The 15,209-nt window shown below is 33.7% G+C and overlaps 1 protein-coding gene across 2 annotated transcripts in view; it reads right to left on the reverse strand.

Moving 5' to 3' along the window:
- LOC120773932 (innexin shaking-B) overlaps positions 1–15,209 on the reverse strand; it is a 69,973-nt gene that overhangs the window by 26,126 nt on the left and 28,638 nt on the right. The window contains exon 1 of one of the 2 annotated variants that reach the window (XM_040103131.1): positions 3,550–4,023. The exons of the other annotated variant lie outside the window; for it this stretch is intronic. Coding sequence (XP_039959065.1) covers positions 3,550–3,909 — 360 coding nt within the window. The 5' untranslated portion in view covers positions 3,910–4,023. Of the gene's footprint in view, positions 1–3,549; positions 4,024–15,209 lie in introns of those variants that run through there. 2 annotated transcript variants of the gene reach the window in all.

Below are 15,209 nucleotides of genomic sequence, written 5' to 3' on the forward strand. Positions count from 1 at the left end.
CGCTTTTTAATGATCTAGAATGCATATATACATATGTACATATGTATATACCGATAGTATACACACAAATGCTTATTAGTTCCACTTAGTCTACTTTTCCGCCTATGTCAAAATTTCAATGTTTTTGTATGAGCTTTGCTAAATGCGGCGGCGTTCTGTTGGTGTCACAGCACTATAATAGATGTCGTCGTGGTGGCATATTCACTGCCTATAAATAAATGTATTATAGAGTTTCCCCTCAGTAATGACGCGTAGACGCTCTTTTAATTTACTGAATAAGTTCTTTGTTTTTGTAGAGAATGTGATAGTCCCAAGAGTCAGCGAAGACCAAGGGGTAAGAGTGTAGCTAAAGAACCTAGGTGCATACAATGTCGGCAGACCGTTTATTTGAAAAGTTTATATTCCACTATATTTGCTTATGGTAAATGAGTATGGTCTGTAGTAAATGGTCGGGTAACAAATCACGAGGTATGATATGGCTTCTATATTTATTTTAAAACTTATTATCTGTATTAACAAGTGAAAGTCAGAAAATTTAACCTATTAGTCTCTCTCGGTTGAACTCATTAAGTCACGAATAATATTAAACGATGGATATACTAATTATCATGAACACTGATATGGGGCAAATTATTATTATCAGCCGAGAAGATCTAAAGATTTGAACCTGTTCGTTGAATGTTGAAATAATAGCACACTAATTTCCTAAAATAAGTTAGTTTCAAATGGACCTGAAGTAGTGTATATTCCTGCTGGGATTTTCACACACATGTTGGCAGCATCAATGTGTGAAATCGTCTCTCATGAAGCTAATCATTAATATTAAATTTATTTCATGATTATGATCTTTACCCACGTCTTGCTGCCAAATTTACGACCAATATTTGATATAAAATACGAGATCGCGCATTGAGCATTGAATCAATTGACAAGATTCTTCGCGTAGAAAATGTTTGAAGCGTTCATTGGGGCGTGTTAAATGACACTGCTAAATCCTAAGCTTTCCTCAGCACATTGTATCATAATTTTTTAATTGTGTAACAGATTAGAGTACAATAAATTATTTTAAATGCAGTGCCCAATATTTCCAATGAATTATTTGAGGGAAGCCGAAGAGGTGGATAGCCGATGTGACGATACCAAGTAGCGTTAAATTATTTTATTTCCTCTATGCCATCTCGAATATATCATACGTACTATATACATACATATGTATACTTTTTCGCGAGTCTGGGGTGGACGCGTAAGATCACTAACCGTAGACTATTTAATTTGTGCATAATAAAAGCGCGAAGAGTGTTTTGTTTATACGAAACTATTTTTGCTAAATAATATCATTTCCTATTTCACCAATGCAAATACAATATATAGCAATTTGGATAATTGAGTAAAATGTATTTATATGGGATGCTCTTTTTCGATAGTATTAGATGTTAGCTTCGCTAGAATTTACACTATCGTCCCACTGACCAATAATAATCACAAATTCAGCATATTTTGTGACAATCAACCTTAAGCAGTAATCCATGCCAAATTTCGTGAAGATACAAGGTCAAATGCGAAAGTTTTCCAAGCAAGCCCTTGATCCCGATCGTTCGGTTTGTATGGCAGCTATATGCTATAGTAATCCGATCTGAACAATTTCTTCTGATATTACATTATTTCTATGAACAATAACTCATACCAAATTTCGTGAAGATACCACATCAAATGCGAAAGTTTTCCATACAAGCCCTTGATTCCGATCGTTCGGTTTGTATGGCAGCTATATGGTATAGTAATCAGATCTGAACAATTTCTTCGGAGATTACATTGTTGCCTTAAAAAATAATGTGTACAAAATTTCGTGAATGTATCTTGTCAAATGTGAAAGTTTTCCATACAAGAACTTGATTTCGATCATTCAGTTTGTATGGCAGCTATATGTTATAGTGGTCCGATATCGGCAGTTCCGATAAATGAGCATCTTCTTGAAGAGAAAATGACGTTTGTAAATTTCAAAACGATTAAGGATTTACTTAATGAGATCAATAATTTATGCTTGCATCAAAATACATACATATGTATTTGTAGAGTACATAAGGCATGGACGATGCTCAGTGCAAAGAGTTACTTAAGTATTAGAAACAAATGCAAATGGGCATGCGTTAGAGGACAAGTGAGTAAAAAGTAGTACCTATGGTGAAACTTTTTTAACAGATAATATAAACTGTTCGATTCGCTACTCTCCACCGTTAGGCGAATCTAATGAAAATGATCCAAAGTGCTTAATATACTTACATTGTGACTGAAAAACACACAGAAATTGTAATTAAATTCCTCGGATAAATGATATTTGAAAATATTAGAAAAGGCTTACGGTTACTCAGTTTTATCAGAAACACAACCCTACGAGTGGTACAAAGCCTTCAAAGACAGTCGAAAGTTCAGGACATGGCTCGTTCTGGACGACCTTCGACCTCTTCAACTGAATAAAATATTAAAAAAGTGAATGTGCTTGGTACTTGGAAATTGTCAGGCAAGTATTAGAAAAATGAGCTCTACATCTCTCGCGAGTCCGTTCGAATGATATTGGTGGATAATTTGGGTACGAAATGCGTTCTTGCTAGACTCGTTCTGATAAAGGTCAATTTTTTCAAAAGGAGTACCGTAAACAGGTCTCTTTGGACATGCTTGATCTTGCGAATTTCGATCCCAAATTCATGGAATTTATTATAACTGCCCAAGAGACATGCGTTTATGACTTTGACATTCAAACAAGTCAACAATCAACGGTATGGAGGGGAACTAGCCTAAAATGAAAAAATCACGCCAAAGCCGCTCAAAAATCAAGCTGATGCTCATTATTTTTTTCGATATTCGTGGTTTGGTACATCAAGAATTCATTTCGGAGAGACAGACGGTCAATACGGAGTTATGTTTGGCAGAGTTGAGGCGTTTGCGTGAGGACATCCTTCGAAAACGGCCAGAATTGTGAGGAACAATTCATGGATTATATACGACGACAATGCACCATTGCATCGAGCCACGATTGTGACCGAATTTAAAGCCAAAAAAGCAATGAATACTATCGAACAACCACCGTATTCACCAGATTTGGTTCCGTGTGATTTTTCCTTCTTTCCCAAACTAAAATTGCCGCTCCGTGAAACCTGTTTTCAGTCGATCGAACTGCTACGAGAACTGGAAAAATCGTTGACATGAGTGTCTGGTGGGGATAACTTTGAAGGCGACAGAATAAATATTGAGGAATAATTAAATATTTTGCGTTTTATTTACAATTTCTGGGTATTTTTTCACAATGTTTGTATGTAAGTTCAATTATACAGCACTATATTTTCTTCATTGCAACAGAGCTTGTAATTATTTAGCCTGTTACTCTAGTAACTATTTAGTAACTTTCAGAAATACGTCTCCTGTAATAAACTAGTCAACATAAAATAAGCTTTATTACTTGCATAAAATATAACCTAAAAATATCAAAAGCATAGCCTGGATTTTTCTAATAATATGATTATAATTACATTTAAATTTCAGCTTACTACCCACCTGAAAAAATAGGCAAAAACACACCCATTGATAGTATTTGTAGTACTTCTTGGTGTGAACGTCACCATCCGAATTGGCAATACCAGGGTATGGTACAGATATGCCCTGCTTTTTACCGAAATAATCACGCAAAGTATATGTCGAGTGTATCCAACAATATGTATTGAGCACGTCTTCTGGAATATCTTTGGTGTGAACACAATCAATGGGATTGCCAACGTATTGTCTTGTAGTTATAATCAATGAGAAAGACATCAAAATCATCACAGTTATCGAGTAGTGTAGGCGGAATACTGGCGAATCGGTTTTAATGTGACTGACCTTTACAAGGTTTTTCAAGCCACGAAATATATCTAACATTTTTCGCTAACGGCAACTCAATGCGAAATAAATAAATATTTTTGTGTTTTGTCGTGGATACGAATGTATTTCTGATTTCACTTAATTTTCAAACACTCGTTTTGAGTATACATAGATTTTCTTGCTCTATATATATATTTTCGTAGCGGATTGGAGGCGGATGCAATAACCCAATTTATGGTTATCGTCTCGATGTACAGAAATTCTTTCTTTTTCCCGGCGGTCCCATAGTTTGGTTGTGACGTATGTGGTAATCACGAGAATTTCATTATATTTTGCAGATCCTCTCCTGCATCTTGTTATTGTCATACAAATTTTTGTTTTATTTAGTTCGGAATTGCAGACACACGCACTGGGGCACTTGAAATTTTTGCGTTTTTGTATAAATGAATCGTGATTGTTTGTATAATTAAAAAAATTTCGCATTTTAAATGTTAAAACTTCTTCGTGTTTTCTTTATAAATATGTATATAAGTAAGTAGTATGTGGCAGCTATAGTGGTCCACAATATTGTTTCGTTTCGGCATGAAAATAATATATTTTATGATATACGGCATTCTAAATTTGCCGACGCGCTACTGCTGAGATGGAAAATGGAGCACTTATGTATAATTTCATATAAGTATATGTATATGAGTATATACTTGTACATACATACATATATTCATTTTTAGTTTAAGTAAGTTTGGTTTTGATATTATAGCCTGATCTATAAGCAATATATTTAAGTTTGTTCAATCAAGGAATCGCGCTTAAAAAGTATAGTTATACACATAGGCGTTAAATTGATTTGTTTAGAGTCTCATGTATAAAAGTAATATATTGACTTGGGAAGTTTAAGCTTTCATGGAAATGAAATGAATAGTAAGTAAATTGCTAAATAGAAGACTAAAGTATTTAATCAGTATAAAGTATTCCTAAATAAAACAAAAGCCTAAGTGATAGTGCAAGAAAAGATCCCCCTGGAAATAAATATGGTAAATGGACTGTCGAAATGCGGGCCGAGTCTATTTAACTGATAAAGCCAAGATGCCAACATATCTTGTTAAAAAAATTACATTAATATATCGAAGAACCTCAAACTTTTCAGAAACAAAAAGTTTGAATTATAAAACAGTTAATATTTTCATTTAATTATTTTAGATTTTTCTCTTTTTTAATGAAATTTTTAGAAATTCAATTGCATCGTATAATTTTTATTGTTTCATCATCATTTAGATCAGAGAAAAAAAGCCAAAAATTTGATTTTTAACATCTTAAAACAAATTTGATTGCAAACTTTCTTAAAATCAAGTCAAATAGTTTATGTCTTGAGATATATCCGCAAAATAAATACTGTTTGAAAAATATATTTATTTATTATCAAAATTACTGACAGTGTTTCCTTATAACTTAAACTTTTTCTGCAGTACAACACAGCCTTACGACTTCAATTGCAGGTTCGTAAATATTATTTTACTTGTATGGGGTTTGAACTAGGCAAAGCACTTGTATTTTACAAATGGCCAGTTATTCTAAATATTTACAATTTCTGATAAATTTTGTTTCGGTGTTTGTTTTGAAGGAAACCAACCGCGCCGCCCAATATAAATCAGGTATTATAAATTCATGTCGGCTTTTAAATAATGCTGCCAGAAATGATTGTGTGCATTAATACTATCATTACAATTTTATATGCAGGGTTACCATATAATTGTTTAGTTTTATACGTGCCTCTGCTTACATTTCAACTTTCGTCTAATTGACTGAGGAGGGAAAACTGAATGTCAGGCATATAGTATAGTAATTTTCTTACAATAAAACAAATAAATTAGTTTCCATTCACTGTGTGCCTCTTTTAATTACTAACTCGTCAGCAAATAATATAAAAGCTTTGCTTTTGTTTACTAAATAATCTGTAGTATCATGCAGTATCATCATTTCGATTTTTTTGGAATAATAAAAAAAAAAAATAAGGACTATAAATTGAGTAAGACCGACCGGGAGTAATAGCTGTTTCTAAGTTTGAATTTATAAATGTATGTACATATGTATGCGTGTGAAAATTACGCAATCGACGTCACTCCTAAGTTATTAAAAGATGTTTATTTTAACGCTTGCGTAATCAACGATCACTAAACTATTGTGGAATGACTTTTTACATCCGCGGAATCTCTATACGAATTAATAGGAAAGCTACTTGAAAATTGGGTCAAGATCACTTCGAAATTGAGGTAACGTATTAATACTTATTTGAGCTTGATATTGATATCTCAGAACTTTGATAGATTTTGAAAAATATCGAAAAGGAATACCCTGTTTTGCTCTCCCTGTCATGCTACAATTTTAAACTAAACTGATAGAACCCAACTGTTCACCTACAATCGAAGTTGATGTTTCGACTTCTCAAGATTGTTTCATGCTGGTAAAGTGGAACAATACCACATACTACGAGTATATCTTGCAATGTAATGAAAGGTTATAACAATCACATTCTGGCTAAGATGTCACTGTAATTGTAAACAGAAAAGGCGAAAAATAATTCCAGATTTGGGATGAAACGATTGCTCAATACTATAAGACGCTACTTAGGATATTTAGAAATTAATTACTAATGGGTGCATTGCCAGAGCTTAGAGACTTAACATTGCTGATCCCTTCTCCAATGGAAAGATCAAACGAATATGAGTTTGACCATAAGAAGGAAAAGGTTTTAAGGGGTTATGTGGTCTCATGGCTTTTATTTACTTTTATAGCTACTCTAGAATATTGTTTTAAATTCTCAAGTTGATCTGACTAATAGTTTGAGATACAGTCTTTTAAAGTTCGGCACTCGAGATCAGCTATTCCATACAGTCACCTAAAACATTATAGGCATTTTTTCCGAACTCCTCAATCAAACTTAATGAAGTTTTCCAGAAGCTTCGAGATTTACAAAAATTTTGCGTTTTTTATTGTCCAATACCAAGTTTACGGTCTTAATTTTAATACTGTTTTGTCTTTTCAGTTTTGATTATCATATAAGAAGTTCTGCTATCAACGCGAAAACAATTATTTTCCAGACACTGTCCGAAATGACATAGTGAGGGTTTTTTGATATTTAATATTTTGTTTGAAAAAATCAAAAAATCTATGTAAAATATGTAACTTTGGAATATGGTAATCAAAAGTTTAAATAAAATACAAATTTAATTTTTTACGCAGAAAAAATATTGAAAATAAATAGTTTTTGGCACGAGGAGACCCATGTAACCATGCAAGTGATTCATATCTGGTATGACATTCCTAAAGTATGAGCAACTAAGTATTTAGTGCATCAGTTTTTGTATGTACATATGTGCATACAGTAAGTACGTGTATTTATATTTTTTAGTATTCATCTAAATTTGTACATATGTACATGCTTACACTCCTAAATATTTAACAAATTATATTTACTAGCAAACATATTCATTTGGCTATTTGTTCTATATCGTATGCACATTTGTATCTATGTGCGTATATTATCTATTTACATTTCCAGATGCATACGTGAGGGGTCTATTCAGTCAACTGGAAAATCGGGCGCTCGTGTGCGCAACTATCAATATAGACATCTGTTTGTATAAGCATTCACGATCCGAATTCGAGATCGCGACCAAATTTAAGTGAATTGTTTAGCAAAATTCAAGAACAGAACATACTCATAGCGCCGTGAATGAAAAATCTGTCTTCTTGTTAATTCATGACTAATTGTGCTTTCCGCAAAAAAAGGGGGGGAAAAGAAGAAAGGTGAAGAAAATAATGACAACAAAAACCGCAAAAGTTTTCGGGTAACATGTGCTCTCGCGATTTCATGAAATTCGTTTGTGTGAATTTCACGCTTGTAAAATTTTTATATACTTGCACCGTATTTTTAAAAATCCACACATGATAACTATATGTAAACAAATTTTGTTGATTTTTAAATATTTTAGGCGTATAGCTTGACATGCCTTTTACTCATACATACATATATGTACGTGTACATATGTATATATGGATCACTGCAGACGCGGTACGGAGTAGCACAAGATAAATAAACAGTTCGCACCACACTTTTCTTATTTTAAATTTCTCGGGTTGGATTGGGTTATAGTGGCCCGTCTATTTCTTATTCGAAATATAGCTGAAAAGTTCCATAAAACCGGCGTGTTTCATTATCCACACTCATGCACAACAACGCGATGCATTTTGAACTATGTTTTATCGTATTGGCTTACACATTGATCTGTATGCATTTTGTTTAGCTTTGGAAGAACACATTTACGCTTCCACCAACCTCAAAGAGGGACTACCGCCATTGCAACCGATTGCCGCGAGTAAACACTTTTTTGCACATTGCATTTGTGACGTCGTGGAAATTCGAGTTAAATATGTTTTTATTTCGATCTTTTCAGAAAGTATGGAATATTTGTTTAACTTTCTTCAAAGTAAAGTATTGATCACTCGAGCACGTATGATTCGATCAGGGCAAAAAGTGGCAATAAGCACATACATGTGTATATATTTTTATGTACCCGAATATATTTTGAGGCCAACTGGAACCCAACTGAATACATAAACACTAATAAACACATATACACATACATATACACATAAACGCTGGGCAGTGTTAAAACAGCGTGTTCGAAACTTTAATAAACTAAATCGAACGTAATTTTGTATTTTTTATTATCGATCTTCATGCACCGTCTAGCCGATAACGTTGTGGATCCACGTTTGAAAGAGCTTTAATAATGGGAAATGAAAGTCTCTTGTTTGTTTTCTCCAAAATTCGTTGATCAGCTTAGTTTGCGAAGTTTCAAATTATTTACAATAAAGTCAGCCCACCATTAGAAGCAAGACTTCATAATTCGAAATATGCCTGCACCGGATCTCACAACCGACACGCATTCATTCCGACACCAAAATAAACACTACTCGTTCGTTTGTGCCGACGAAGGCATCTTAGCCACGGCAACTGCCAAAAGAACATTCACAGCCTCTAAGATTTTCAAAATTTTCATCTCTTGGATTCAACGGCAACTGAGCGCCAATATTGGAAAAATTCAAATGAACATGAATGGAAAATGAGTGGATCGAGTCTCTTGCTTTCTCACTTCCAATAAGAACTCATTTGATTTGTTTGCAGCACGCAGACCCACCATATGTACATAGGTGCACGAAAATTGGCGGCAATTAATGTCAAAGGGTATGTTATGCCAGCATGCGGCATCCAGGCATTGCTCTGCAATTTTCTCTTTAGTAGCGCCATTTATAAGCGCAAGGTGTATTCACTTCACTGGTAAACACTACGCGTTGAAGTTTGCTGCTCATTAAAATGCTTACTTCCGGTCACATGCGCGCCTTCAAATCGAATGACAATGTTTGCTGGCTAAATGAGCTTTTTGTCCACATAATTTTTTCGGACCAAACTAACACAGCAGGCATCATCAGACTTTGATACTTTAGTACATATTTTTATATCTTACATAGTTATGAGTTTGAAACTACATAAGGACCAACAATATGTCAAGCAAAAACACAGACTACTAGGCAAAAGATTTTTGTACGGGGCGTACAAGTATGATATGCTTGTGTTGTGGCTGTGTAAAAACAATACACTCAATAGATATATCATTGTAAGTGTTTAAATAAACTGTGATTCTAAGGGTAGGCCTGTAAAGCAGTTAAGATTGAGCACAGTGTTCTGGTGTGAAAGCGCGTACTTTTAAAATATTAAAAATATAATTATTTATCTGCTGTTGACTTCTCACAAACTTGATATGTTAGCAGTGCTAGATCTAGATGTCTATATTAAGATCCCAAATCTGAAAACCATTACTTAACTAATCTCTCAGGTATTTTGAAGCTGCTTTAATTTTGGAAATATATAAGTACGAGTATGTACATTTTTTTATTTCGTATTCGAAAAATAGTCAATAGATATTTCCTACCGTTCCGGATAAGAGATAACAAGTAGATCATATGCTATTATATATACATATGTACATATATATACATATTATTAAGCATAGTTATCATATGTGGATTTGTTGTGGATAAAAATACGGTGCTAGTATATAAAAATTTCACTCAATGTAAAACCAGTCATTTGCTCTGTAGTGAGAAATGAGTGTTGCGGGCAGTCGAGCATTGAGTACCATGCACCTAGTGGACGTTCAAAAGGTGGACGTTTACGGACAAAAACCTGAGAATACCAAAAATAATTTTGGATAACCGTAACATGAAACCGATTGTGATAGATGACATTCAGAGATATGAAAGAAACACCTTAGACATATCATGAGTGAATATTATTTTTTGGTATACGAAAGCTTGGTGAAAAATGTGTACGCCATAAGCTTAAATGAATAAAAACGATGACTTTAAGATGGACAAAATTGGTATTAACAAGTAAGGAAGGGGTAATTTCGGGTAAAACCAAACATGTTACACTCTTGCACTTTGCAAGAATCAAAGCGAGGGAAATACTTTAAAGTGTAAAATCAGTCATAAACAGTAAAGTCAGTCGGATGTTCTAAAATCCTGATATTAGTTATATAGGGGCTAGGCCAAGTTTCCGCTCAAATTTATCTATTTTAGGCACAAAGATACATTGTTATGAATAAAATACGCTCTCTTATTTTCATTGGAATAACTCACATATTCGCCGATATATGCGATATAAAGTCACACCGAAGTTCGAAAATTTTTATATTAGTATTATATAAGTATAAGTACATATATGGGGGCTAAGGGAAGTATTGGTCCGATATAACCCATTTTTGGCATACAGACATACCATTATAAGAGAAGGATTATCATTTAATTTCGGTTATATATAACACACATTGACCGACATTTTGGATCAAAATTCGACTATAGGTATCGAGGTCTAAATATTCGGTACATAGGGGCATGAAAAGTTGTTATTTGACTTTTTTGATCATAAAGTGGCATAGTTATGGTACTTTATATGTTTTCGGTTAATGGCTTTTTGTGGGTGTGGCAGTGGTCCGATTACGTCCATCAACGAATTCGAAATTGCTTTTGTACTATGGCATTTACATACCAAGTTCATCGAGATATCTCAAAGCATCTAGTTGGTAAAATTTAATGTCTCTGTCGTATTCAGTTGTTAGTAGTTTTTAACAGTGCCGTTATATGGGGAGCGAGCGGGCTTATCCTCCGATTTCATCCATTTTCAAACTGCCGGTAGAAGTTCCTATAAGAATTATACTTAGTGCGTTAGGAGATATATACTTTAAACTTTTTAGAGGGCGGGCTTCGCCTAATTTTGAAAAATATTTTCCCACAAGTACCCCTTACTACTGCGATCCCCTGTACAAAATTACAGCTTTACATCTTAATTTAGTGCCTAGGTTTGGTACTTTATATGTTTTCGGTTAATAGCTTTTTGTGTATGTGCAGTGGTCCGTCTACGAACTCGAAATTTTTATACCAAGGAACCTACATACCAAGTTCATCAAGATATCTCAATTTTTCCTCAAGTTACAGCTTGCACTCACGGACGGACGTAATCCTTATCATTTATATATGCATATAGTATATAACTCTATATCAATCTCGATTATTTTTAGGTGATACGTACAACCGTTGGGAGAACAAAACTATAATGCTCTGGAACAACTAGTTGCAAGATTACTCGTATAAAAAGTTGAAAGATCAGAATCGATGAAAAGCATAGGCAAATGTTCCGAAAATCTTAAATCGACGGTTGTTTGAAAGCATCGTGGTTTGTAAAAATAAGATGTTGTGAAAGAAAATTAAAAAGTACTAGTTTTTTTTTTAAATAAATAACTTTTTAATTATATTGCGACCGTCTTATAAGCTTGAAAATTTGGGATTTCTTAGGAATTGCTTTAAAATTAATTTTTCTTTGATTAATTTTTTTTACAGAATTTAAAATAAGTTATAATATTTATATATTTTATTAGTTGGTTATTTTTAATTAATACAGTTGATTAATCTTTATCTCCGCTAACCACAAAAGTAAAACATTCACTGAATGTTTCAATTATTTCATTAATTATTGCACCGAACATAATTGCAACTTTATGATGATCGTATTATTTCGACTGATGAACACCTCAACTTTGTTGTACTTTTTTACAACAATGCCTGAGAATAATAGAAATATGGAAAACACATTCTATCAAAATTATTCACAAAATTTGTTTCACTGTGAAAAGTAACTAGTAAACTTTCATTTACATAAAAATGCGCTGGCATCACTCGTTCATCTTTTATGAAAAGTACATACACATCCGCAACCATAGGCATTATGTACCGCAATTTATGCTATATCCATACATGCATATCGCCATTTCATATGTACAATGGTAGAGATGGGTCCGTGTAATTTTCGCTTATGATTATTACTTATTATGAACACTTTAACATATTCACGCATGCGTCCATAACAGAAAAAATATGTTTACGTAAGTATGTCTTTCGTTTAACATTTGCATCTTTGGTGAACGGCAGAGAATATCAATACAGTACGCAATAATGATTCGAAGAGCTGTCCACTTTTATAAAGTCAACCATTTCTATAAAATACTGTACCACTTAAAGAAATGTACAGTGAAGTATCAGACTAGTCAGGAAATTTACCAGTTTGTTTCTAGCAAATCATCTCTGAAATCTAACTAATCAGACTTACTGTTTGTTCAAAATTAACTCGTACTGAACCATATAAACTGCTCGCGCAAACTGTATCGATAAAAAATTGATACAACGCTTGCTACGAAATCGATGAAAATACAGTTACCAGTTACTCGTACAAAAGGCTTTTGGGGAATTTTACTCTCTCTTAGACACAGGTATTTGAGTAGTACTATAAAGCATTCAGTGAAGTTTGTTATGACGATAACATATAAAAAGTTAAAGAAACACTTGAAAGTCGTCGGCAAAGGATGCCAACATCTCTTTTGTATCGACTCAATCATTTTGATAAATATTTTGGTTATGAGGCGTGTCAATGATAGACTCATATCAAACGAACTGAAGCAAAAACGACGTCGAGTATAGGTCGCAATAGAGATGATAATAACGTAGCTGAGAACATTATGCTAGTATCACATCGAAACAGTCCAACAGTTTAGCGAATGACGCTCGAAAAATCACCCGAAACCGAAAAATTCAAAACTAAACTGGACTAAGCGTTGGTGTACTTATATTGGCTTATGTACTTATATTGGATTTGAATTATATTACGTGAAAATATAATTTGTTTTGTCAGATTGGATAAAATTTTATCAGATGGTATACAATTAAATAATATTTTTCAAATATATTATTGTATGTAATGGTTTTGCTTCATAATCGAACTAAAACTTTTTTGTAGAGCATATGCTTTGAACTTGTCCTCCTGATGTCCTCATGCTGATTGGAAAAAATAGGAGTGGGCACTCCACTGACAAGTTGGATTTTTGGTGCTTACGATGGTATTTGTAATGTGGTTCAAAAGTAGTTGTTTTGACTGCTGGGCACACATGTCTGTGATAGTGTTGGTGCTTTATACCCAGATGACCGTCTGTGTCTGCGATAAAATGCCGGCTATTGAAGAGGACTTGACGCGTGCCATCGCGTACGCAGCGTATCCTTTACACATGACGCACAAGTGTCGCAAATGATTAAGATGCAACTGTAGCAACGCAACATATTATGCCTTCCGCATTGAGTAAGATGTTAGCAGCAACAACAACATTTGAATGTATAGGCACATATAAAAAAAAACAATACAAATTTAAATGATAGCAAATGGGAAATCAAAAACATGTCACGCAAACAAAATTAGTGGGACGAGTATGTCATGCACACATATGCATATATATGTACACTCAAACATTTGACTGAGAAGTATTACTTAGTTTATTCCAATAGTTTACAACTCCTTTAAATAAGTAGACACCAATGTAACCTTTGTTTTCAACAAGATACCAGTTTATAGTCTGGTCTACTAGCCATGGCTTCTATATTCTATTATATATGATGGTCGATCTATTAGATCGGAGAAAATAAAGACTTTACTCTTCGGTTAAATTCTTTTTAAAGTAAATGATATTGATAAGTTTAATGTTTATGGTAATGTAAGTAAGTAAATTAATCCTTAATCAGTGAAATAATGCAACTTTGCTGCAAGTTGCTTAGCACAAACTTTATCAACAACTGTTCTACAGCGTGAAATAAAACCAGGCATCATATAAAACGGGGCATTTATACACTGTACAACTCATTTAGGCTTAATAAGTGAGTAAACAATTTTACTTTGGATCTATAGGCCGTATGACCGTACTACCTTACCTTATCTACGGAAGCTATAATACCACTCAAAATAAAAAAAAAATCCATAAAATACTTGATTTTGAGCGGTCAGTTTGGATACCTGACTTAAACAAAACTCGATGCCAAATTTCTTATGAAATAACAAAAATAAATACGCTATAGTGGTCAGACATCGGCGGTTTGGACACAGCTGCTTCTTGGTTAGAAAAGGAAGTGTGCACGATTTCAGATACTTTAAAAACCTGATGGATCGCATATGGATGGCATGCTTAATAATCCCCTCTTCATGAATTTCAAAATAGGGTTACGTGGGAAGTTATGAACTTAAGCCCATCATAGAATTACCGCTACATAATTTAGGCTTCTGCTGTTAATATTTTATAATTGGCTACTATATGTGGTTTTAAACAATATTACTTTACTGGTGATGGGCTTATTTTGCATTCAATTGCTTTTGCCTTTCTCTATTCCTTCAAGGATTTAAAAGTTACCGTTATGAGAACCAATCCCGTTTACTCTGTGCAGTGTGTTGCAAGAGCATAATAATAGTGAAATTTCGTATTACAAACAATCGGCATTCCATGCTATGCTATATTCTTGAGGACCATGCTACATGTGCTGACCTAACATATGTATGTATGTATGTGTATGGAGTTCAAGTGCAATGAACGCATTATGCATTACAGCGTCAACACCAACAATAAAACAATAGCAAAAAATATGGTTTCAGTCAAAACATAGGCTCCTATATACACTTTGAACAATTGTTTCATTATAAGGCTGGACGCATTTTATGGTCAAGCTTTCATCGGTCGAGCGCTGACAATGAACTACATATTTCTAAAGCTTTTGTCAATGCGTAACTTAACCGCATTGCATGTAAAGAATGCGTAGACAACCATCCAAAGAGTAAAAGAAATTGAACGTTGACACCATCAGCAAACAAACAAACACCATAAAGCCTTAAACATATGCTCTTGAAAATACTTTACGAATGGTCAGTTGTT

This window comes from Bactrocera tryoni, chromosome 4, assembly GCF_016617805.1.
Source record: "Bactrocera tryoni isolate S06 chromosome 4, CSIRO_BtryS06_freeze2, whole genome shotgun sequence".
Lineage (NCBI taxonomy): Eukaryota > Metazoa > Arthropoda > Insecta > Diptera > Tephritidae > Bactrocera > Bactrocera tryoni.